Raw genomic sequence first — 26632 nt, 5'->3', positions numbered from 1 at the left:
TTTTGGATCCTGAGTGACCTGCTATTTTTTTTGGGACTCTTAGTTTTTGTCTTCAGATTTCCAGCATTTTCAGGTTTTTTTAAATTCCAATAATAATGCCATCTGGAAGTTTGCAGATCTTCACATTGAGCAAGAATATGATTGGTCTGAGCTATAATGGGTTCAAAAATATGTTTAAACTCGTTGTCAAGGCTTACACACAAGTAATGGTGATTTGGGAGAGGTTCTGAAGGAAGATATGTTTGTGTGAAAACATACACCAGTGTGGAGGGCAGTGGGGTGAAAAAAGTTTTTTCTTAAAAAAACTTAGACAGCAATGTATTAGGTTACTGTACAAAATTTTATTAGGCTTAAAATTTCATATGTTTCTGTTTAAAATACATATGCTATAGGTTTTCATTTAGAAAATCCACATTAATAACATAAATGGGCTAAATTAAAACTTTCTTTTTATTTGTCAGTGTTCTGTGGAATGCTTCTCAAATTGTACTTTTTTATTTAAAAAAATTGGGTTTAACCTCCAATTATCATGGTTTTAAGCACATGTTTGTATTTCTGTAGGCTGCATAAATTAATTCCAGTGTCCAATTTTCCATACTGATTGTCCATAACAGTCATTGTGCTTTAAAACATTTGCATAATATTACCATTTTTCGCTACAAGAACATTGCAAATACACAAAATTGAAAATTTTGAAAGCTAGCATGCTGGAATACAGAAGGGACAAAATAATCATGCATAAAATACATCTCAATTCATACCTTTCTCCACTGACTGTTAATAACATGCACTTTTAATCCTCCCCTCCAAGGAGAAATGATGTAATCTGCAGAAAAATAACCAGTGCAAAATCTGCAGTGCGGTTCTTTTTCCCCTTTCTCACAAATTAGAGAATTTTTAAATAATACAAATGCATCGACGTACTTCATGCTATAAATATTTAGAAGTGTTACAAACTAACTGTTCAGGGATTTCCTGAGCCATTGGAACAGCTCGGCTTCAAAGAGACCATGCCATCGAACATTTGCTTCCACAATTTCAATGGCTTGTGCAAACGAAGCATCTGTTCCCTCTCCGAGATTCTGTATAAACTCCTTCAGCTGTAAAATTGAAAGCATTTTATAAGCAGCTTGGAATCATAAAAAGCTTGCTGTTGTAAAAGCTGGTGATGGTGTCTTTTACAGACAGATACATTAAATAAAAAGTCTGGATAATTTTATCTGTAATTTTGTTTTTACGTCGGAAAGCTCATTTGAACTGTATTTATTTGTGATCTGATGCCTTGTAAACATAAGGGGGTAGGGTTAGGGGTTTAGACCTCCACCCACAATAGGCGCTAAGCTGGCAGGAAAGGCCTTGCCATTTGCCCAAAGCTAATGTTGGGTGCCTCACACAATTTTCAGATTCTGGACTCATTTGAATGTAGGTTGCGAGCTGCAGGCACTGAATGGGTGGTCCTGCCGCAGCCCTTTCTTGAGCAATCCCTTTAAGGACCACGGTTAGACTGGCACACTCTGTCTATCTGAACCTGAAAACTGCAAACAGTGACCTGCAATGAACCTGGGACCTCAGTTTGTATCTGTAGACTGCACTCCTCCTCTACAAAATATGTGGGCTTGCTGCCACCCATTTACAGGCCCACTTGAGAATTGCATCAATGGGACTGGCGAGATGTCCTAGCTGATTATCCACAGATGAGACAATCAGCTGGTGGCAGTTGAAAACAACGCCCTTTGGTTTCTGAAGTTGAGGCTGCAACATCTCAACTAACAACTGTTTTCTGTTATAACATCAATTTCGAAATACTTTGTTGCTACAATAAGGCAACTTCAATTAACTGGTTTAGTTGCTTCCCAATTCAATTTGTTTTAACTGTTTGGGATGTTGTCAAACTGCTATGTTCCATTGACTAAGAAGCAATTAATAGATCAAATGCGTGAAATATCTGAATTACATTAATCACTCTGAAGGAGCTTTGCTCCAATTTGAACAAATTTACATCACAAGCATTTTGAGTAGTCACATTTATCATGAAAGAACAAATCAACAAAACCAAACAGTAGATTATGATTAAAGTAAACAAAATACTAAATAACTGCATATATTCCACATAGAATTTCTAAGCTACAGTTGTTTTGTTAAGTGCTTCATTTTCTGTTGATAAAAAGATTACTTTTCGCACCGTGTACCAGATGACCTTTTACTGGTTACACAATATCACAGCATAAGAGTTCTCATGTGCTTTGTCTAAATAAACACATATAATGCAATGCACTGCAAAGTTCTCAGTCTGAGATGATTTCGAAATCTTATATAATTCAAGATGTATTTAAAAAATCCTTCTTAAACTAGTTAAATCTTAAAATTGCACAGCTTTTTGGTGGTAGTACTGCTTCGTAACAGTATAATGCTGTTAGATTGATTCTGAAAATAAGTCAATAACTTCCATGTTTCAATGAGTCAATAGCTGCCTTCTGTTTAGTTAAATGTTGAACTGGTACCCCTAGGATTTTATTCACAATGTGGGAGTTATTTATTTCTGAAGACGCTGCTGTTGGCAAGCGATTATTGCTATTTTATTCTGCGATCTTAAAAGGTGTTGCACTACAATATCTGCAATAAATCATTACAGCATTTTTGACCAACCAGGAGTTCGGCTTTACATTTCAGAGGGTCTCAAAGGGGTTAAGAGTTGCCCAGAATACACAACCTCTAATATGATGCCTCTCACAGTCAAAACAATCAATACCAAGGAATGTTTAAGTATGTAACTCTTTGGCAAATCATTGATATAACTATAATAATGATACAAGCAGAAAATGTAAGAAATAGGAGCCGTAGTAGGCCATTCGGCCCTTCAAGCCTGTTCCGCCATTCAATAAGATCTTGGCTGACCTGATCACGGCCTCAACTCCATTTTTCTGCCTGCCCCCCATAACCATGACCCCGTTGTAGATCAAAAATCTGTCTAACTCAGCCTTGAACATATTCAATGACACAGCCTCCACTGCTCTCTGGGGTAGTGAATTCGAAAGATTAATGATCCTCTGAGGGAAAAAATTCCTGCTCATCTCTGTCCTAAATGGGAGGCTCTTATTCTGAAACTGTGCCCCCTAGTTCTAGATACCCCCACAAGGGAAAACATCCTCTCAGCATCTACCATGTCAAGACACTCAGAATCTTATATGTTTCAATAGGATCACCTCTCAATCTTCTAAACCCCAACCCGCTCAAACTTTCCTCATAAGACAACTCCTTTATTCCAGGAATCAACCTGGTGAATGGTCACTGTACTGCCTCCAAAGCACGTATATCCCTCCTTAAATAAGGAGGCCTAAACCATACACAGTACTCTAGGTGTGGTCTCACCTATACCCTGTACAGTGGTAGCAAGACTTCCCTACTTTTATACTCCATCCCCCTTGAAATAAAGTCCAGCTTTCCATTTGCCTTCCTAATTACTTGCTGTATTTGCATGCTTACGTTTTGTGATTCAGGTACGAGGACATTCAGATGCCACAGCATTCCGTAGTTTATTTCCATTTAAATAATATTCTGCTTTTCTATTCCTCCTACCAAAGTGGATAACCTCACATTTTCCCACATTATACTTCATCTGCCAAATTTTTTGCCTACTCACACAAGCTATCAATATCTCTTTGTAGACTCTTTATGGTCCTCCGCACAACCTGCTTTCCATTTACCTTTGTATCATCAGCAAATTTGGCTGCAATACACTCGGTCCCTTCATCTATGTCATTCATATAGATTGTAAATAGTTGAGGCCCCAGCACTTGTCCCTGTGGCACCCCACTAGTTACAGTTTGCCAACCTGAAAGTGAACCATTTATCCCTCCTCTCTGTTTTCTGTTAGCCTATCCTCTATCCATGCTCACATCTTACTTCCAACACCATGAGCCTTTATCTTGTGCAGTAACCTTATTTTGTGCCACCTTATCGAATGCCTTTTGGAAATCCAAATAAGCTGCATCTACTGTTTCCCTTTATCCACCCTGCTTGTTACATCCTCAAAGAATTCTAATAAATTTGTCAAACACGATTTCCCTTTCATAAATCCATGTTGACTCTGCTTGATTGTATTATGACATGATTTTCTAAATGTCCTGTTACTATTTCCTTAATAATGGATTCCAGCATTTTCCCAATGACAGATGTTAGGTTAACTGGCCTACAGTCTCCTGAATTCTGTCTCTCTCCTTTCTTGAATAGAGTGTTAAATTTGTGGTTTTCCAATCTGCTGCGACCTTCCCATAATCTAAGGAATTTTGGAAGATTACAACCAATGCATCCACTATCTCTGCAGCCACTTCTTTTTAGACCCTAGACTGCAGGCCATCAGGTTCAGGGGACTTGTCAGCCTTTAGTCCCATTAGGTTTCCTTGTACCTTTTCTCTAGTGATAGTGATTATTTCATGTTTCCCCCTCCCTTTTGCCCCTTGATGTTCTACTGTTCTTGGATGCTGTTAGTGTCTTCTACCATGAAGATAGGTACAAAATACTTGTTCAAAGTATCTGCCATTTCCTTGTTTCCCATTATTAATTCCCCAGTTTCATTCTCTAAGGGACCAGTGGTTGCTTTCGCTCTTTAGCTACTCTCTTTTTGTCTCCTTGTAGAAGCTCTTACTATCTGTTTTTATATTTCTGGCTTGTTTACTCTCATAATCTAATTTCTCCCTCTTTCTTAAGTCATCCTTTGCTGGGTTCTAAAATTTTCCACATCTTCTAGCCTACCAATAATCTTCACAACATTGGGCGCCTTTCCTTTCAATTTGATCGTCCTTAACTTTGGTAGTTAGCCATGGATGGTTCATCCTTCTCATAGAGTCTTTCTTTCTCAATGGAATATATCTTTGTTGAGAGTTATGAAATACCTCCTTAAAAGTCTGCCACTGCTTACCTTTTAACCTATTTTCACAGTCTGCTTTAGCCAAATTTGCATTCATACCTTTGTAATTGCCTTTAAGTTTAAGCCACTAGTTTCAGACCCTCAAACTGAATGTGAAATTCATCATGTTATGATCACTCTTCCCTAAAGAATCCTTTACTATGAGATCATTAATTAATTCTGTCTCATAACACATTACCAGGTCTACAATAGCCCCTGTTTCCTAGTTGGTTTCACAACATATTGTTCTAAGAAAGTGTCCTGAATACACTCAACACCGCTCAATTCCTTCTTGTATACTCAAAGTGAAGCCTTGGAGAAAGCTAAAATTTGAGAGGAAGCCTTGATAATATTGTTTATTTACAAAATCTAAAATATCAGTTAATTTAACCCTGAAACTGTTGGTGGTAATTATGTGGTCTTGACAATTCTCTATGAATCTGCCTTAGTCTTGCACATTTGAAAGTTAAATTCATAATTAGGAATTATTTAAAGAACCCAACAGGATAGAAATTGAATCTTGTTGCAACAATTTAATGGTGGGGGGGGGGGGGAAAGGGGGGCAGAAGGACCAGTTTCGAGGCCCAATGTTCTGCACCCAAAATACACATGAAAGAAATCTAACCTAACAATGGGTCAAGCCATATTTTAGGAGTCCCTGTCAACTCCCCAAAACAGACATTAATCATTTTACATATGCAAATGAAAGAACCAGCACCTGTGTTGAGGAACTGAGTTGAGATGAGCTGGGCCAGTGCTGGGTTTGTTCCGCTAAGGATTCCTCAGGGACGGATACTTTTTTTAAAAAGTTGTTGCTGTGAAGCAGGACCACTCCCCATTTCTATAATATCCCAATTGCCCCTTTTCAGCAGCACTCTTCCCTCTCCCCCCTCATTACCACTCCTCCTCCTCTGCTGAGACATAACTTCGGGCCACCACCAATGACAAAAAATAGCCTGATATTCCATTAAGTTACATTAATATTAATTTTCTTAAAATGGCTGAGCTGCTTTTGGAGGTACAACAGGTGGCTGGCTCATCCAAATAATATAAATGAGGCCCCAGGTCCAATTTCAGACTGGCCTGGGGCCTTGCAGTTGGGGTGTGTGGCACCCACTTGAGGCTCACAAAAGGGCCTTAATTAATTTCAACCCCTCCTTCTTTGTTTAAAGATGTACCTCCTCTGGTGTATTACAACAATTATGCTAAAATAAATGGGATACTGACAATCTCTTGCTCGAGCTTGGGGTCAATATGAATAGTGAAAACATGAGCTTTAGATACGAGCTGTTCCAGCAAGGGCTTGTTCTTTTGTTTGAATGTTGTATTCTTAAGAGAGATAACGTGAATCAAGTTCTAACAGAGAAAATTCTCATGTGTGCTGGAACCATTTACCTCCTTAAGTTCAGCATCCGTACTCAGAAACTCTGTCACACCTTTGATGAGTTTGGAGTTCATAAACAAAGCTTCGCCATATCTGTAAAAAAAAATTCTAATGCTTAATTAATAACATATGCTCCCTGCCTAAATCAGACATTTTATTTTGGCTTCATTTTCAAAACAACATTATATTTGCCTGTTCCAATGAATGATTCCATTGAATAATTGTGCTTTGTTTACCTTGAATTAAAAATGGCCCACTTATCCCGGAAAAATTTCCAGGCTAAATCTCGTCCATTTGGATATTTAGCCACATGAATTATAACATCTATTGTATTCTGATCAGGAACCAATTGGGAGTTTAGTGACAGATTAAGAAGCCTGAAAAGAAAAATCAGTTATATAGGTCCTTAAAATATTTTCATTTTTAAAAAAGATTAAAAAAAAGAACTTCCAGTTTAACACAATTTAATAGCTGATTAACCTGTTCAGCAAAAATGTATTTTTGCTGCATGCCAAAGCCTCCAGTAGAATTTTCTTCTCCGAAACTGCAGTTGAGGATTGGTATTTGCTCCAGATAAATTCCCACACATTGTCATCCATGAGGGAAATCCCAGTGCAATAGACAATGTCTCTAACATTTGGTGGTATTCTGAAATGTACCAGTAAAAATGTTAGGATTTGACAGTATCATGCTCAATATAATATCTTGAGCAATTGCTCCTGATACCAGGCTGTCACGAGGAGATTGCTGTGCTTGCATATTGTGTTTATGCACTAATAATGCATGCATAGGGCGTCATGAGTAACATACAATTTATACTAATGCATTTCAATAGCTTGATGACAGTCCAGGTGAACCTTATGTTTTATATAACTGCTTGAACTCATGATTTGAAGATTATTCTGTACAATACACAACATTAAAAAAATTGAAGCTTAAAAAAGAATTCTTATTTACTTCTTGCTTGAAGTGGTTTTCTGCATTCCATGTTTCAGTCACTTTATGGAACTGGCTATTACTAATTATGCAGGGTGTATTGATGCCAGTAAATGTGTTATAAATGGAATAACTGGTGGAAGAAACAGCAGGCTTTAATTTGGGTCTAAATTAAGCTCTTTAAACAGTTTTCCTTTCGTCAAAATATTTACAGTTCTTAACTATTCTAGTTTCTGATTTTTGCCTGAAAATATGGGCTTTTATAACTGCATGATTGATAAAGCAGGAGCTTCAAGTCCTCCCACCCCAGAAATGATACCAGATCAGAAAATCAATCTTATGTTACGTGGCAAGAAATGTTGGCAAAGTATTTTTCTAATTCGGAAATGATGAGGATCCACACAGCTTTTTAAAAACTAAGAGGCAGCACAGTGGCGCAGTGGTTGGGCGGCACAGTGGCGCAGTGGTTAGCACCGCAGCCTCACAGCTCTAGCGACCCGGGTTCAATTCTGGGTACTGCCTGTGCGGAGTTTGCAAGTTCTCCCTGTGACCGCGTGGGCTTTCGTTGGGTGCTCCGATTTCCTCCCACAGCCAAAGACTTGCAGGTTGATAGGTAAATTGGCCATTATAAATTGCCCCGAGTATAGGTAGGTGGTAGGGGAATTGAGGAAAGGTGGGGATGGGGTAGGAATATGGGATTAATGTAGGATTAGTATAAATGGGTGGCTGATGGTCGGCACAAACTCAGTGGGCTGAAGGGCCTGTTTCAGTGCTGTATCTCTAAATAAAAAGAGTAGGATACTTCTCATGACTTTGTCACCTCTAGACTTGACTATTCTAACATATTCCTAGCTGGCCTTACACTTTCTACGCTCTGTAAACTGGAGGTCACTCAAAACTTTGCTGCCCATGTCCTTACTCGCACCAAGTCCTGTTCACCATTACCCCTGTGCTCGCTGACCTACGCTGGCTCCCAGTCAAGTGGCACCTCAAATTTAAATTTCTCATCCTTTCTCTCTATCTCTGAAATTTCTTCCAGCCCCACAACCCTCTGAAATATCTGCACTCATCTAATTCTGGCCTCTTGAGCATCCCTGATTTTAATTGTTCCACAATTAGTGGCCATGCCTTCAGCTGCCGAAGTCCTAAGATCTGGAATTCCCTCCCTAAACCACTCTGCCTCTCTTCCTCTCTTTTCTACTTTAAGATGCTCCTTAAAATCTACCGCTTTGACCAAGCTTTTGGTCACCTGCCCTAACATCTCCTTATGTTGCTCAGTGCCATATATTGTCTTATATTGCTCCTGTGAAGCATCTTTGGATGTTTTGTGTTAAAGGTGCTAAATAAATTTGTTGCTGTTGTATGTTATCTGAAGTGGAAAGATAGTAAACTGACAAGACACTGAGTCGCAGGAGATTTTATACTTTCAAGGTGCGATTAGTAAAGGCTCCCTGATGCACACTAATGGCGATGAATGTTCCTTTACATAAAGAAATGGCTATGCATGTACAACAAGGAGAACTGCATTTAACAATCTCCTTAGTGGTGAGTTAAAAGGACAGTCCTAACATCTGACTGTTGAAGGTGCAATCTATCGTATATGCATAACTGATAAGTTTTCAATATACTGCATTTGTAATGATCTGCTGAATAGCCCTGAATTGCTAACTCTTTAACACAACACAGGTAAATGCTCTGATAATATTTATGAATACCTTTTGATGGTTTGAAGATTCTTGTTATGTTTCGTGTTACATTATTATCATGCAGTAAATAATGCTAAAGTGACGTAGGTTGGCATTAATGCTAACTTGTGTATTCTGATGTAGGTTTAACATAGTGAATATTTGATACAAATTTACCTAACACAGCAATTCAGCCCATTATTGGGGAGCAGGGGTTGGATATAATTAATTAACATCATATGACATGCTCCAAATGAAAAATGTTGTATTCTACCAGTGCTCTATACACCCTTAGACCAGCCTTTATTACTGATGATAGACAGAATTCAACTCTACCTCTGAAATGAGACAGAACACTAGCATGGCAAGGAATGAAACCACTGTACGTAAAAGTGAGATAAACTTTAAAGATTAAATAAATAAATCAGGTAAAGTTAATTTTCATTTCTTCGCTAAAACCAATGTACATTCCAGTGCAGTTGCCATCACTACAACTAAATGGAACATTTGTAAATGGTAGAATTTATTTTAAAAGACTCTTGTGCAGGGGGAGATGGTGGCATAGTGGTAATGTCACTGAACTAGTGATCCAGTGGCCCAGGCTAATGCCCTAGGGACATGGGTTCAAATCCCACCACAGCAGCTGGTGAACTTAAATTCAATGAATTAATTAATTTAAAAATCTGGAATTGAAAGCTAGTCTCAGTAATGGTGTTATGAAATTATCATTGATTGTTGTTTTAAAAAAAACATCTGGTTCAGTAATGTCCTTTTGAGAAGGAAATCTGCTGTCTTTACCTGGTCTGGTCTACATGTGATTCCAGACCCACAGCAATGTGGTTGACTCTTAACTGCCATCTGAAATGACCTAGCAAGCCACTCAGTTGTCAAGGGAAATTAATGATGGGCAACAAATGCTGGCCTTGCCAGCAATGCCCACATCCCATGAATGAAAGAATAAAAATGTGCTGCAATAAGCATTGTAGTTCTATTCACTGAACAATGTGTGTAACAATGAAGTGACAAATGAAAAAGAATATGGTATTATAACATATTTTAATCCAATCCATGTTCTGTTCTTTTCACTGATTTATTGATAGTCCTACAAAAGCTTGGTAGCCACCATCAGTCGAAGGATCTTCCATGAGCAATGTTAGCTTAAGAACCGAATGCTGGGTCCCTGAAGCCCTGCAGAAGAGCTTGATGGAGCTTTGAATAGGAGTATGGTCATTCCACCACTCTTCAGCATAGTACAAGGCCCAATCACCAAACACCATGGCATCTTTTCAGTGGCTTTTTTGATTCTCAGTGCCTTGTCTTCTTTCATCACTGTCCTCCTCCAAAATGATCATTGCTTCAGTAAAGATGGTTCATCTATGAAGACACTGGCCGGAATTTTATGCCGCCCCTGCATCCCCCCCCCCAACAAAGAGCGGGTTGGTGGCGGGGCGGGGGCATAAAATGGAGTGGGAGGCTCGAGGGGCCCTTCCCGACCTGCTCCCACCTCCGCCGCTATTTTACATGGGGAGGCGGCAGCGAAAATCCGCCTGCCCAAGGCCAAACAAGGCCCTGAAGTGGCCAATTAATGGCCACTTAAGGGCCTCCGCCCGCCGCCACGGGGATTTTACCCTTGGCCAATCGGGCAGCCCAGGTTTGAGAAAAGCCGCCTGAGAAAAGCAGGCAGCTTCCTGTCGGCCTGGGGGTGGGGGGGTGGTGGGTGTGGGTGGCCCTCATGATCAGGCACCCTGTGCCTGACGAAAGGCCACCCCCAATGCCCCAACCACCACCAACACCCAACACTCCCCCTATCCTCCCAATCGACCACCCGTACCTCACCGGGGTCCGACCATTCACCTCCGGCGAGGCCCCAAAACCTTACATTTTGCCGGGGCCGTCCTTCCTCTTGTTCTCAAAGTTGGGTCGCAGTCCCAGCAGTGGCCACCGCTCTCGGTGGCGCTGCTGGGACTAAGAGCTGCCGGCCCGCTGATTGCTGGCAGCTCCTTTAGGCAGTACTTCCTGCCTCAATGAGGTGGAAGTCCCGCCTCAGACTAATTAAAGGCCTGGGGACTGCAAAATGTGGTCCAGATCCCCAGGCCCGGTGGAGGCGGGTTCGCACCGACTTTTCAGTCGGTGGATGGCTCCCATCTGTTGAGGGTAAAATTCAGCCCATTGTTCCAGAAAATACTTTGGACTGAACACACACTGGAAATGAAGACAGATTAATGCAGATGGCAGAGTGACACACATCCATTTACACAATTTAACAGATGGGTAAAAACACAGGTCTTCCTTCATATGATTTTATAACTTTACAAACTGCTATTAACAAGCAGGTTTAAAAATGTTATGAGCCTTACTTTCAAGTTAATTTTATTTTACACTTACCAGGTTGTTCTAAAAGTAGATTGAAATGTTTTCCAACCATCATTTTGTACCAACAATTTTGGGGGGTTTTGTAGCTTCTTTGTTTTGATGTGGATTATTATTTATTATATTCAGTTTTCATCTGATACCCTTGGAGATCATTGTTGTATTTGTCGCAACCCACTGAAATATTACTGATTTAATTTGCTACCATGGTCCAAGAATTCATGCCATATTTCTGTGATTGATCGAGCAGACTTTGTACCAAAAAAGCTTTATGTTTGGTTGATTCTTTGATGGGTATATACAATACAATTCAGCTTCACAAATATATGGTTGTCTCCATTTTATGTTTCCACTTTCCCTCCTTTACCTCAGCAATGTGATAATTCACATTCATCAGCATATATTTTCAATACATTCTTGGGATGTGCTCAGTGCTGGTGCGGCCAGTATTTATTGCCCCTCCCTAGTAGTTCTGAGAAGGTGGTGGCAGACCGCCTTCTTCGACCACTGCATTTGTAGCGATTTGATACAACTGAGTGGCTTGCTCGGCCACGTCAAAGGGCAGTTAAGTGTCAGCTGCATTGGTGTGGGACTGGAGTCACACATTGGTCAGACTGGATAAAGACTGCAGCTTCCCTTCCCTAAAGGACACCAGTGAACACGTTACTTATTATGGCAATGCAACTTTTATCACTTTTACTGATGCCTGCCTTTTTAAAAAAAAACTGAACTCAAATTCTCAAACTGCCACAGTGGAATTTGAATACATATTCACTAGATTACTAATCCTGCAATTTATCACTACACATCCTACTTCTCATCAACTGCTTCACCCCTGTGCATTTTAAATTAGTTAAAATTATTCAAATTTATAAGAAGCACCTGATTGGACGTCTTGTTGCTAGGAGTAGGTTATGATGCTGAACATTGGAGCATGCAGCGTTCATGAATGAGCAGCAAATGTAAAAACTTATTGCCAGGTAACTATCGAAATGTTCCACGTGCTGCAACTAGTCATCACACTAGGAAGTTTATTTTCGCTGAAACGTTTTCACACAAGTACTTCACAATTATTCCATAACTAAAAATTCATTTAAAAGGGGATATTTTATCATTTGGGTGGATGGTTGACAGAATATGTGGGCTGACCACCCGGGGTGTGTATCGGGAGGTCCAGATCATTTAAGGGGCCTCATTTGAATAGAACTGGGTGTCCTGATGCAGTTTTCTGGATTCAAGTCGGTACAATATTGTACAGCCTAAAGGCCTGCTACCTGACCCGAATCCGACGGGACCCGACAACATGTGTCAGGTTTGGGTCGCACTTCCGGGTCCGGCATTCAGGCTCGGGTCGGGCGGGGTCAGACACGGTCTATCACAGGTAAGTGGTGCCACTGTTAATTTAATTTTTGGACTAGAAAGGTGGTTTTGTTACAGTTATTTTAAGCTTGTGCAGATCAGCAAGAAAGTGAAAAACGGAAGGTAAATTAACTGATGGTCAGGTCGGGCACAGGAAAAATGGAAGGATTCGGGCTGGGTCGGTGTCAGGTCGGATGTGGTTCTGTGCGGCTCAGGTCAGGTTTTTTTTTTGGGCAGATCCGAGCAGGCCTTTAGTACAGCCCGCAGATTGCCAAGCCAGCAGCAACATATGGCCATGATTACAGGAAGACTTGGTGGAGCCATCCTGCTCCTCATGACACGCAAAATATTTTTTTCACCTCCTATTGAGGAGTTCACTGCTTCTTGGCCGACAGGTTCTACTTGATGAAATGTCTCTTGCGGTCGCTCCGCTCAGTAGGCCATAGAAATGGCTTTGAGGCCTTATCTACATATCAAGAATTTCAACTTAAATGTAACCTAGAAGCTCTCGCCTGATTCAGACAGGCACCTTATTAATTTATTAAACCAGCAGAGGGAAGATGACAGTGGGGTGGAAACCCAGCAATAAGTTTATCGCTCTGATTTCTACTCCTGTACCACCTGGTTTCTGCCATGCAGAGGGAGTTAAACCTTAAGGGACATCTGTATTATACCATACTTAATGTAGCGAGCTCTAGACCTAAGATGTTTCCTGAGGATTAGAAAATTGATCAAGAGTTTGCTTTGATACCTGAAATCCAAAAATGAACATTCATAAAAATATGCTCATGGCTACTTCCACAATCTTCAGGAAAAGACATTACTTATTACAGCTCAGAAATTAGGAATCAAAAGAGTGACGTGTTCAGAGCAACTGTCAGTGCTTGACACTGAAAAATTCATCAGAAGCTTGGTCTGCCATATTTTTGTGAAATAGTATATTTAAATGTTTATTTGCTTAACCATTAATTCATTCCTAATGTTTTCCAACATGATAATTATTGGCACAGTGAATATTTTAGTCTGAAGCTCTAACAACACAATACTTAACCAGCCCTCCAAACTTAGTCATTATTGGTCTAACAGATTGCACAGGAATATCACTGCTCAACTTACAGCTCTCAGGTAGTAACAAGCCATTTGGGGATATATCCTATTATTAATCCAAACTTGGCATCAGGTGGCAGGACCGTATCTCCAACACAGAAGTCCTCGAGGCGGCCAACATCCCCAGCTTATACACACTACTGAGTCAGCGACGCTTGAGATGGCTTGGCCATGTGAGCCGCATGGAAGATGGCAGGATCCCCAAAGACACATTGTACAGCGAGCTCGCCACTGGTATCAGACCCACCGGCCGTCCATGTCTCTGCTTTAAAGACGTCTGCAAACGCGACATGACGTCCTGTGACATTGATCACAAGTCGTGGGAGTCAGTTGCCAGCGTTCGCCAGAGCTGGCGGGCAGCCATAAAGACAGGGCTAAAGTGTGGCGAGTCGAAGAGACTTAGCAGTTGGCAGGAAAAAAGACAGAAGCGCAAGGGGAGAGCCAACTGTGTAACAGCCCCGACAATCAAATTTTTCTGCAGCACCTGTGGAAGAGCCTGTCACTCTAGAATTGGCCTTTATAGCCACTCCAGGCGCTGCTCCACACACCACTGACTACCTCCAGGCGCGTATCCATTGTCTCTCGAGATAAGGAGGCCAAAGAGAGAATCCAAACCTGTTGTTAGGTCTGTGTTAAAGATGGCAGCTTATAAAAGTCTTTTATCCTTAATTATACTTTTTGATGGGTTTTGGTTAATAGCATATTTTTTTAAAATCCCTCCTACTTTCCTCTCTTGACAGTATTGACTCCTTGCGCAAACAGGCCAATATTCATGCATGTGAACATTGACAGTTATTTGATAGCAGGGGTGCATCATAGCCCAACACAGTGTTATTTATCCAATATTCACTCGTGCACTTCCAGCAAGGGACGTTAGATATCAATCCATATTCATTGGCTGATTTTCCTCATCCTAGTCCAAGGCCAACTACAATGTTCCGACCACTGTCCCGATGAGATCAAGTAAATCACAGCTGAGATTAAATCTGAGGTGGATACTAACTGCAGAAACCTGAGCTCACTGACCGAAGTGATACAGATGGTAATACATGGGCAATATACTCCCCACATTAGAGTTAGAGAAATAATAAAATAAAGATAAAAGTCCAATAGTGAGCCGCTTCTTTGTTGATTCAATTAGAACAGTGCCAAAAGCCAGCCTGTAAATATCCTACCCAGAGGGTTATCTCTGAATGATTTTCCATATCCAGAGTAATGCTCTGTTGAAAAGGATTGAATAGCTGACAGGAGCACAAGAGGACAACTGAATGAAAATAAATTAGACGGAAACCCAGTATGAGCAGCAAATACAATATTCAGTGCGACTCTCAAATTCTTCGGTCAAAATGTGAAAATGTTGATTTCTAAACGTGCTTATATGTAATGGGGTTAATTTTATTAGAGGTCCATTCTGTCAATTGAGAAACCTCGCCCATTGGCACCACAGATCAGAAATACGGGCACATACTGCCCACAATTTCTTGACCATTTATTTTAATGGTGGAAACTTCATAGGCAGCACATATCTGAATTTCCAATTTGCACTGCTAGAGGACAAACCGCGCTGTCTTGGTTGCACAGCCATATATTACCTACATAGCCATGTCATAGAATCATAGAATGTCTGGAGCACAGAAGGAGGCCATTCAGCCCATCCTGACTGTGCTGGCTCTCTGCAAGAGCAACTCACCAAGTCCCACTCCCTGACCTTCCCCTGTAGCCCTATAAATTTTTTCTCTTCTGATAATTGTCCAATTCTCTTTTGAAGGCCTTGATTGATATATTGATATATATAAAACATATATATATATAATATATATATAAAATTACAGCAATCATCTCTAATAGTATTCAATTACTTTTGGAAACAATTCCCATTCCAAAATGAAGTTTTCTTTAAATATGCAGGAACTCTTTGTGCATTGTGCAGGCAATTGGCAAGATATCACGGCCAGATTTTTACAATTATCCCATGCCACATCTCAGTGATCACGCAATATTTAGAAGAAAAAATTATTGCCAGGACAAAAGTATTTATAACAAACATCAACCAGTAATTTTAAAAATGGTTACATTGACCCAGTTTGTACTGTTTTCCTCTGTAGTACAAATGCATTTTCAATGGTCTATGTCAAATGGTATGGCAAGTACTAAATTATGTCCTAACTTAATTATAATTAATCAAATATGTTGTTTTCTATCACCAGAATGTTTTTTTATTCTGATTTTTTTTTTTACAAAAAATTATGTTTGGTTTGAGTATTTATGATGCTTAAGTACCAGTTTGTAGATGCAAGCCGAGGAAGGGGTGGGGTGAAAGGGAAGAGACAGCAACCTTCATGAGGTCTTCCTGTTAAAGTAAGTTTTCTAATTTAAAAACCTGAAAACTAATGCTGTCAAGAAGACGACCGAAGTCTGGTCACCAGCCTCCCGGTCTAAGCAGTAAAGACCTGCTGGAAAATGGATTCTCTCAGGGACAACAAAGCCAAGAAATAGGACCAGCAACAAGAATATACCAGCTCAATGTTGAAGACCTATCGTGGGCAAAAAGTGAGCTACTCACAAAAGACCTCACTGGCAGGAACGTGGATATAGTCACCCTGCAAGAAACCCACATCACCGACCACTGCAACTCGTACCTCCAGGGTACCAACTCATTACAAGCAGGGATAACAAGACATACAGCCCAGTCACCTACATCAAGGAAAACCTCACCAAAGACACAGAAGACCGAAAATCAGATGAACCCTCCTCCATCTACATCAAAGTAGGTAAGCTCATCATCACAACTGTTTACAAGCCCCCAAATGACCTTTGACCCAACATTATAATACAGCCTGCAGCACACCCAACCATCTACACTAGTAACTTCAACAGCCAACATCACATGTGGGGGTACCCCAACAACAACACTGCGGGAGAACAACTGTCATACTGGGCCTCTGTGTATGACTTGAAACTTTTGTACGATGCAAAGCAGCCTGGCAATTTCCTTTCCGCCAGATGGAAGCAGCACTACTCACCTTATCTTTGCTATATGACCCATGATGTGCTCCTGACGAGTGCTGCCCATCTTCCCCCAGTCCCAACATCGCCCAAGCCTCATCCACATCTGCCTCAAGTGACCATCCAAAAATTCAAAGCCACGCTGGAATCCCCAGAAGGGTAACTGGAATGACTACAGCAGACAGATAGAAACCACCATTAACTGGATTCCACCACTCCCTGAAAACTACAACCACTTTACTCGACTTCTCAAACTGGCAGCCACCAAATTTGTTCCCCGGAGCTTCAGAAAAACCTTCATCCCTTTTTGGGCCCTGGAAGAATACAGGGAAAATGAGGACCCTGACATGGCAACAGTGCTTCTCAAGTCCCTTGATAAAGGATGCCTCATAAAATGGCGAGAAACAGCAGAGAACATTGACTTCACACATTCAAGCCAAAATGCATGGAAACTCCTGTGCTGCCAGGGAGCAGCCGAGCAAGAACCGCACCAACGGCCCAGGGTCAATGCCGATGCAGTCACTTCACAACTCCTAATAAACTCAAAGACAACAGTCAGCAGGAAAGATATGCGGATGGTAAAAGCAACCCTGATACAGTCTCTCAAGACTGTTCCAGAGCAGACAGACTTCTCAAGCCCTTACGCATAGCAGCCTGTAGCTACCAAGCCAGGCAAAACAGCAGGAGTCGATGGAATTTATCCAGAATTCCTGAAGAACATCAGATCACAGGGATGGAAGTGGCTAGCAAAGCTGTTTAGCAACCTCCATAGCACAGGTACCATTCCATACATTGGTGCCAATCTAAGATAGTGGCCATTGCCAAGCCAGGGAAACCACTCGATGATCCACACAGCTACAGCCCCATCACCCTGCTCTCAATAACATATAAGGTCCTGGAACACCTCCTATTAAACAGACTGTGTTCAGTCATGGAATCAGTGATGCGCCCTCCCCCCCACCCCCCAACAGGCAGGGTTACGCACAGGCCGCAACTACTCCGAGCAGGTCCTGACACTGACCTCACATATTGAGGCCGGTTTTCAGAAATGCCTGAAGAAAGGAACCATCTTTGTTGGCTTATTCTGTGCCTGTGATACAGTATAGCATACAGGCATGCTGCTGAAACTCTCCAAAATCATCTGCTGGGTGAAAACTCCATGATCAGCAACCGACAATTCCGTGTGCACCTTGGAGATCATATCAGCCGCTCACCCATAACCAACAACGAGCTCCCACAGGGAACAATTCTCGCACTGGCCCTCTTCTATATATGTTATATATATATATATATATATATATAATATATATATCCTCCCTCCCACAAAGTCAGGGCTATTCATATATGCTGACGATTTGGCCCTGGCTTTCCAGGCTAAAGAACTTCAGGACATTGAGAAAACACTCACTGAAGATCTATGTTCTCTGGAACTCTACTTCAGAAAATGAAAACTCTGACCAAAGGCGCCAAGACCGTCATTTCCACGTTCCACCCAAACAACTTGAAGGCCTGTTACGGACACATGATGAGGGGTGTGGGTGATTCCCACAGTTCAACTCCCGCCTGACTGCAACAAGTGTTTTTTTTGTTATTAGGGTTTAACCCCTTGGTGTTTTATCTGTCAAATAAGCAGACAGCAATAGGTTTTCTTGTAGGGTTAAAACTGATCAATTATTTCTTGATCAATATGCCTTATCCTGAAATTTTTGCAACCACATCCACTCACACACACACACACAAACACAAACACACACAAAAGGGGTAAGTTGTTTTAAGTTGGGTAGGTTTCAGGGTTGAATTCTCTTGGAAGCTAAGTTCTCGCTGGTTGCAGGCCTGAGGTTTTTATAGGTTTCTATCTTGGTTGAAAGTTCAGTTGAAGGCAGCGGATCACTTCTAATTCACTGCTGCATAAGTAAAGATACCCTTCTGGCTTCTTCCAGGTCCTTAGCTGGAAACAAGTTTCTTGGTGAGGCTTCTTTCTGGGTGTCTCTCCTCTCTCTCTTCAGGGAGCTACCTTTAAGGTTAAAAATGATTTTACACCTTTGTCTCTGTTGGGAGATGTGGATCTCCCTCCCTGTGGTGACCAACAATGGCTTAGGATATGGCTACTTCACACCTTCTTTGTTTCAGAAGAACCCATTCATTCAGGAATGTTTCAGAATGGGTGTAATTGACCCCTGCCAGTTCAAAAGGTATTTGAATATACAAAGGCCAAGTCGTTTACCTTCAGTGGCCATGTTTAGCAACATTATCCATTTTTTAAAAAAGGTTAAGTCAATTTTTTTTAACTCTTCAGTTTTAGTCTGGATTTTTTCATTGTCACACTTCTTGTACACATGACACCAGGGAAGAATTTCACGTCCAGTTCTGCAGTCAACCACTCACCCATTACCGAACGCCAAACAACCTTGCATCACTTTTGACTATACATTGACCTACCGCTAACACCTCCAGAACACCGGAGCCAAGGTCAAGGCAAGAGTGAATCTCATAAGAAAACTGGCGGGTGCCACCAGGGCCAGCAGAACCAACACACCATGCACTGCTTCACTTGCCCTGGTCTACCCAACAGCTGAGTACTGCTGCTCAACCTGGCTCAGGAGCCGCCACTCAAATGTGGTCGGTATCCACCTCTGGGAATTCATGAGGATTATTTCTGGAACGTTGAGATAAACACAGTTCGAATGGCTTCCTGCGCTAGCACACATTGAACCTCCAAGTGTCCACAAGGAAAACATTCTCCTCAAAGAACAACACCGGCCGACAACTAACAATTCACTCCCATTGATACAGACCTCAAAAAACCCCACACACTCGCCTGAAATTTTGCAGCCCCTACTGGAACACGCTCCACACCCTACAAGCCAACAGCAGCCCCACCTCTCAATGGTGCGCCTCCTGGTTGACTGCAAACATCGCCAACCGCAACCTGGTAATTGAACTGAGTGGTGAAGTCCCAGGTTTCAACCTCCCATGAAAAATCTGGACAACCTTCAACCACTTGAGGATGGGCCAGGGAAGCTATGGCGATTTGCTCCAAAGTGAAACATGAGGACCAGCTCAAATTGTGACTGTGACCATCCGAGTCAGACCATCGCCCAAATATTGAACTCTTGCCCTGAGACATCCATTCCTGGTGGCATCACAACCATTCGCACTGCATCAGCTGAAGTTGAAAGGACTGTTAAGCTCGACATCGAACTATAACTGCTTCCCCAGCCATACAAATATATATGTAGAAACCCTCTGCCATAGTTCCGAAAGAAAACTGAGTGTAACTGTCAATTTTAAATTTTCAAAAGGAATTTCCAGCATGTGTTCAATAGTCATCAAGTTTTCAAAACTGATACTTCTTTGTGGAGTCACGATCATTCTCAGTGAAGGACCAAGTCAAGACACCAGCTTTATTTCTGCAAAGTTTAGTTTAGTTTTAGCTAATATCTTTCAATATAAATATAGAGTTAATGCCAAAGAAATCTACTGATTTCTCAGCTGTCAACTTTTTGATTGCGTTACTTCTCAATAATTTACAAGAAGTATTTGAAGCAGAGTATGTCACCGATATAAACCAAATTAATTTGTAAATGTACTCAGTCCACCAAAAACAAGCTCCCTGCCTGCCTAACAGTGGCTGTACTTCAAAAATAATTCACCAGCTGTGATGCACTTTGGAATAACCTGGCCATTGATTAAAGATGAGTTCTATCTTTACTTGATCATATTTATAATACAAAGCCTCTTTGGAAGGCTGCTCCACCATCACCTCACTCTCACTGAAACCTTATCAACACTTTTGTCATCTCCAGACTTTACACATTGAACATGCTCCTCCTGAAGTCCAACCTCCACAAATTCTAACCCAACCAAGACGCCCCCACTTGCATCCCGCCCTGCTCTCCAAGCACCCCGATGCTTCAAATTCCAAATCCCTCCACAGCCTCACCCTACCACACCTCTGCAGCCTCCTCTAGCTCTACATACAAGCCTTTTTCCTTCAGTCTTCGAATTTTGCCCTCCTCTATATCACCTTGTTCAATTGCCATGGGAGAGTTTTTAGCCACTCCCTTCTCTATAACTCTGCATTTCGCTATTTCTGTTGTTATGACCAACCGCTCCTGTCAAAGCCCCCAACCAAAATATACGATTCTGATTGTGGTGGGACCAAAGCACTGTTAATTTAATCCTGTTGCTCCACAGATCGGCTAACATATCATTTAAAACTTTCCAAATTAAATAAAGACCCAGCCAAATTGTACCATCTATTAACCCCGGAATGAGGCTAACCAAACCAGGTGTCTTTAAATCAACAAATTAACTCATTAATTAGAAGAACTAAATTCTTAAACACTATGAAGATATAAACAACATTTAAAATAGAAAAAAGAGTCCTTGCAAATTTACAGTCCAATATTGCTTGAAGTCCCCACAGAATGTTGCTTTGAAGTCCTCACAGAATGTTGCTTTCCTTCTCCAGCGAATTTCAACAATTAATGACTTGTCAACACTTTCAACAGAATCAATCTGAAATTCGAGTTTTTGAGGGATAAAAGATTGTCACAGTCTAACATCCCATCCTTCAGTTTAAATTACCAGAGATCTCTGTTTTGGCTTGACTTTTTTTTAGAATTTTGAGAGATAATAATTAAACAGACTAAAATCCTCTTCCTTCAGTTTAAATGGTTGACAGCTCTTTTTCCAGGTGCTGCCATTACAGCTGTGTCCTTTCTCTGTGTGTTCTGTTAGAACAAACTGTCTTCAACTAAAAGCCAGTTCAAAACGGAATTGTAACAAATGTATTGCATGAGACTCACTCCCAGTGACTGTTTCTATGGTAACGAGAATGCACCCTTTGAATCGTAGTCTCCAAATGGCTGTTTGTAAGGTAACAAAAATGCACCTTCCTATAACTCCTAGGGCTTGTCGGCTCTTAAAGCAATACTGATCCTCTGCAAACTTAAAGACAAACCGAATATTCCAAAAAAAAACTACAGGACCATGACACTGTCCCTGTATTTAAAATCCTCCTCAACAGTTATATTTTTAGCCACACTTTGGATCATCTCTCCTACCTCTTGCACTACTACTTGGCATCCATTTCTCCTCTGTAAAACACCTTGGAGAGCTTTTTTAAAAAACATTAAAGGTGCTATAGAAATACAAGTTACTAGTGGTGGTCATATAACATCAACTTTGATTTATTTGCATGTTTAACATAGTGGAACACCTTAAGGCGCCCACAGTTCAGGCTAGGTTTATATCCCAATAGGGCCTATCCTGTCACAAAAAAAGCTGCATTCTTCACTGCAGTTCTTGGGTAATAATGAACATGTCCTGCAAAGTGGTACATTCCTGCAATGCCCTACAGAAGGAGTTTGGAATATCATCAAGGCCATGCAAGGGAGATGCCAAATAGAGCACCCGAGATAAAATTGTACAGGGCATAAATAAATTCTCACGAAACTTTAACAATCCAGCTTACAGTGTCATTATCAAAAGAAAGCATAGCAACATGTTTCCTGCCTTGCCATTCAAGAAATGTGTTGTAGTGCAGTATAAAGGTTGGTTTGGTGGGGGGGGTGGGGTTGGTGGGGGGTGTGAGGGGGGGGGAGGAGGGTTTGTTGAAGGTGAAGGAATCTGGAAGAGGGAGAAACAAGGAGACAAATGGGTATATTCAAGTTTCAGCAGTACAACAAAACTTGTGACAGGGACTACAGGAAATTAGACTGAAGCAGCCAACAGCATTTGGTTCCTTGTATTATATTGAGAGAATGCTATTTAAGCTAACACCTAATTAAATATGCACACATATGCATGCATTTGAATAACAGAAGTGTTTCATTTTGCGTTTTGTGCACAAAGTTCAAACAGTGGATTGGGAATTGAATCAACTAGAAACCACACTTAAATTATATGCCACAAGAGCGGTATTCACTTCAGATTTTGATTGTTCAGTAGAATTAAGTCTCTGGAAATATTCATTGAAAAAGACCCAGAAAGTCATTATTTTTTTTTTATTATTCATTTGTGGGATGTGGGTATTACTGGCTAGGCCAGCATTTATTGCCCATCCCCAATTTCCCTTGATCTGAGTGGCTTGCTCGGCCATTTCAGAGGGCATTTTAAGAGTGAACCACATTGCCGTAGGTCTGGAGTCACATGTTGGCCAGACCAGGTAAGGATGGCAGATTTTGTTCCCTAAAAGGACATTAGTGAACCAGATGGGTTTTTACAAAAATGGTTTCATGGTCATCATTAGACTAGCTTTTTTTTTAAATTCCAGATTTATTAACTGAATTCAAATGTCACCATCTGCCACGGCGGGATTCAAACCCATGTCCCCAGAGCAATAGCCTGGGCTCTAGATTACTAGTCCAGTGACATTACCACTACGCCACCACCTCCCTTTACTAAAAGCCAAGGAAGCTGCAGCTTATGATCAGTTCAGCAGTTTCTGGGTGAACCAATAAATTGTGCCAGCTTTCAAGGCTCTGGCCATTGCTATTACAAATGCTTTTACTGAAAATATAAAGTTATGGTGCTGTGGCAGAGACCACAGCTTAGTTTGAATTCTAAAATGACTCAGGCGTTGCCATTGTTTGCAGCACAGCATTGAAAAGACTTCAAAATACAGAATTTTAGTTTACACAGGCCATTAGAATCATACTTCTAAATAGAATGTAATTATTTTAGAATAATAAACAGGAGGCCTGTTAAGCACTAGGTTACTGGTCCTGTGTTTAATCACATGAATCATATCAGCCAGATAATTGGTTAAAACAATGTTGGGTCATCCATCACAGCCGTGATGTCATTGAGATTGACATTCTTCCCCTTGGTCAAATTTTCAATGAACCAAATAACATTTCAGCAGCTTTCAGCGTAAAACATATTATGATGAGTGAAATACAGTAATTTTACCTAAAGTATGACAAGATGTATAAATTCTAAACCTTTAAATTCCTTTCTTTTGAATAACGCTTCATCCATATTGTTTCAAACCCCTTGCTATAAACATGCTAATTCTAAAACACAGCTACAGATCCCCACAATATACACAATGGGTATAATTTTGATCTAGGGATGTAGTGTAAAACGAGCACAATCGGATCAACGGCCCATTATACACAGTTGAAAATTGGGAGGGATGTATAATGGGTGGCTGAATCAACATCACCAGTTTTACACGAGCACCCAGTGTCAAAATTACCTCCATGTATTGCATTGCTTGCTGCCCCTTTGATGACTACCAACCTTATAACAATCCTAATTGGAATTTTTGTGTTTTCACATATTAAAAAAATTAAAAGGCAATTGGATAAATGTTGATAATAGATAGTAGAGTCAAAGGCAGTAATACAACCTTAGATTTCAAATTCCAGTGAGACTCTTGATAGTTCCCCTTAACTCCACCTTATTTCACTCTTATTATCTATTGATGTGAACAAAATTTAGCTTCTTCACTCAAAGGATTGTGTATCTTTGGGATTCTCTACCCTAGAGAGTGGTGAATGTTCAATCATTGAGTCCATTCAAGACGGACAGATTTTTGGGTAGTAAGGGTATTAAGGAATGTGGGGATAGTGCAGGAAGATGGAGTTACCATAATCCTATTGAATGGCGGAGAAAATTCGAAGGGCCGGATGGCCTACTCCTGCTCCTATTTATTATGTTCTCGTGTAAATATACAATTATGATATAAATGATATTTTCTACTTTTTACTTTGCTATTTCATACTTCGACAAGAGTAAGTAATCTGTGCAAAGCCATTTGTAAATATGTTGTTTCAAACAAAGGTGATAATCTTAACTTTATGTTGTGCACCTGTTATGATCGCTTGCCATCCATTCTGAAAGAAGCAACACAGCTTTGTTGTGGCAGAGGGCAATACCAAATTTACAAGCCAAGATAATAACCTTCCGACGCAGTTCCCTGTTTGGAAAGGAAACAACTAGTCAGTGAAAAAGTTTTCCACCCAATGCAGAGTAAAGTGCTGATGAATTTTCAATGGACCTTATGACAGCTTAGCCTTATGTTAGACACAGATCTTGAAGTTTCACAAGTGGTAAAATTGCTTTTGCCATGGAGACATCAATTCATGCTGCCAAACATGTTCATGCAATGTCTTTATTGTAAAGATCTTGCTGTCATCAGCACACTGCACATGACAAGGCAACTTATTTTAAGGCAAAATATGAATGTTATCAGCAATTTAGCCTATTTTTTAAAATTGTAATGACTTGGTTCATGCAAAACACAGCTGAAATGTAAGTTTTTAATAAGCTTTGTTTTCTTTGTATTGCATAAGGGCACATTCATTGATCAGTTGTAGCCCCTAACAGAATAGTACATCATCACACTAGCTTATGCTACTTTTTCAGAAACTCTACTGACCCTAAATTAGTGCAGAACCACCCCGAGGAAAGAGCCTAGGCAGACCACAGCCACCAATTAAATTCATCCAGGTAGGATCCAAAAACCATCAGAATCTTGTGCATTTCGATGACTGTTTTAAGAGAATGGGTTAGGTTTTCAACTAACTGCTCCTATCAGGCAGAGCAAGTCTGGAGCCCACCCGATGGAATCGGACCAAGACCTGACTAATTTTCATGGTCGGGCATAATGAGTATTCCACTGACAAGCTGCTCAGATTTCGATTAGGGGGGCCCCAACAATCCAGTGGCTCCACTGTGGCACACCCCCGCTGCACCAGAGCAGGTAACAAAGTGGGAGAGGGGGTGGGGTAACGAAGGTTAGGCTACACAGGAATCGATCGGGACCTGGAGAAGTATTAATTAGCTGCCACCTGATTTCTGCAGGCACTCAGATGGCTTATAGCAAGGACTCCACCAAGATAGCAGCAACTGAGACGTCAGCAGGAACGTTGCATTCACCAATAGTTACCCAAGGTTATAGGGTTTTATAAAAAGGTTAACATTCAGCTTGCGACAAAATATTATTTCAAAATATGCATGTGATTTTCAGTTGGGTCATTTCCTTCATTCTGATCATTCATGACGTAACATCAGCTGCTACAATTTGGAGTGCATTCATAGCAACTTTCCTTACTGTGACTGCATGCAAAAATATGTGGTTCCGATCATAGGCTTTGTACTCTAGAGATCATATGTAACTTTGCCATAGCTTCAAATTTCACATAACAATCTAGAACTGCAAAGGCTATGGCTGGGAAATATGAATAGCAATGTAACACCAATGCACTATTAAGTAGGAATGAGAATTTGTTTATTTAAGCTTTGCCGTCAGCCTTGGTAGAGAGGCTCGATATTTGTCCCTTTGGGAAGGCCAGAGCTGTGACTGTATTTCATATAGACAACCACATGCTGGACATGTACTCAATCCGTCATTAGGGGACATAACACAATTTTTAAAATTGAGAATACCACCTCTAGTGACAAGAACTTTGACATGTACCTCGGATATCAACATGTACTCTGGTATTTGCCTGTCAGCATTTTGATGTCTATTCTGTCATTAGATGGATAAGGACCAGATTTACATTTTTGCCATTAACCAGACAAGGGTTCACTGTGTAATCTGCATCGAGGTTCCCATGTTTTGCAGTCCCAAATAAGCTGCCGGGGTTGAGATAGCACCTTCCTCCCCCTTCCCTCTAAAGCACTACAAACATTAAAAACAAAGTCATCTTATTTTGAGGTCGGGGAAACAATAACCTTTCTTTTGACCTCAAGCTCCTACCTAATGGCAACTATAAATATTGGGAAACTTATGGAATGTATGGGAAATGAGGACATGGCGACCAGTACAAATGTATCCAAACCCCTGAAGTGTTTCCAATTGGATAAATTGAAATCACTGCAAGTAAACTCAAAATGCTTCATTTTAGAGCAAGTGCAACG

The 26632-nt window shown here is 40.8% G+C and overlaps 1 protein-coding gene across 1 annotated transcript in view; it reads right to left on the bottom strand.

The window, feature by feature from the left end:
* Window positions 1-355: 355 nt before the first annotated feature.
* Window positions 356-26632, bottom strand: part of LOC137379822 (thyrotropin-releasing hormone-degrading ectoenzyme-like) — a 112636-nt gene continuing 86359 nt past the window's right edge. The window contains exons 16-20 of the mRNA XM_068051197.1: window positions 24576-24683; window positions 6771-6938; window positions 6527-6667; window positions 6302-6383; window positions 356-1100 (exon numbers count right to left, since the gene is read on the bottom strand). Of these exons, the coding sequence (XP_067907298.1) occupies window positions 957-1100; window positions 6302-6383; window positions 6527-6667; window positions 6771-6938; window positions 24576-24683 (643 nt within the window). The 3' untranslated portion in view covers window positions 356-956. The remainder of the gene's footprint in view (window positions 1101-6301; window positions 6384-6526; window positions 6668-6770; window positions 6939-24575; window positions 24684-26632) is intronic.

This window comes from Heterodontus francisci, chromosome 18 (genome assembly GCF_036365525.1).
Source record: "Heterodontus francisci isolate sHetFra1 chromosome 18, sHetFra1.hap1, whole genome shotgun sequence".
In the NCBI taxonomy this organism is placed as follows: domain Eukaryota; kingdom Metazoa; phylum Chordata; class Chondrichthyes; order Heterodontiformes; family Heterodontidae; genus Heterodontus; species Heterodontus francisci.
Note: the sequence above shows the minus strand (reverse complement) of the source record. Positions and strands in the feature narration are given on the sequence as shown.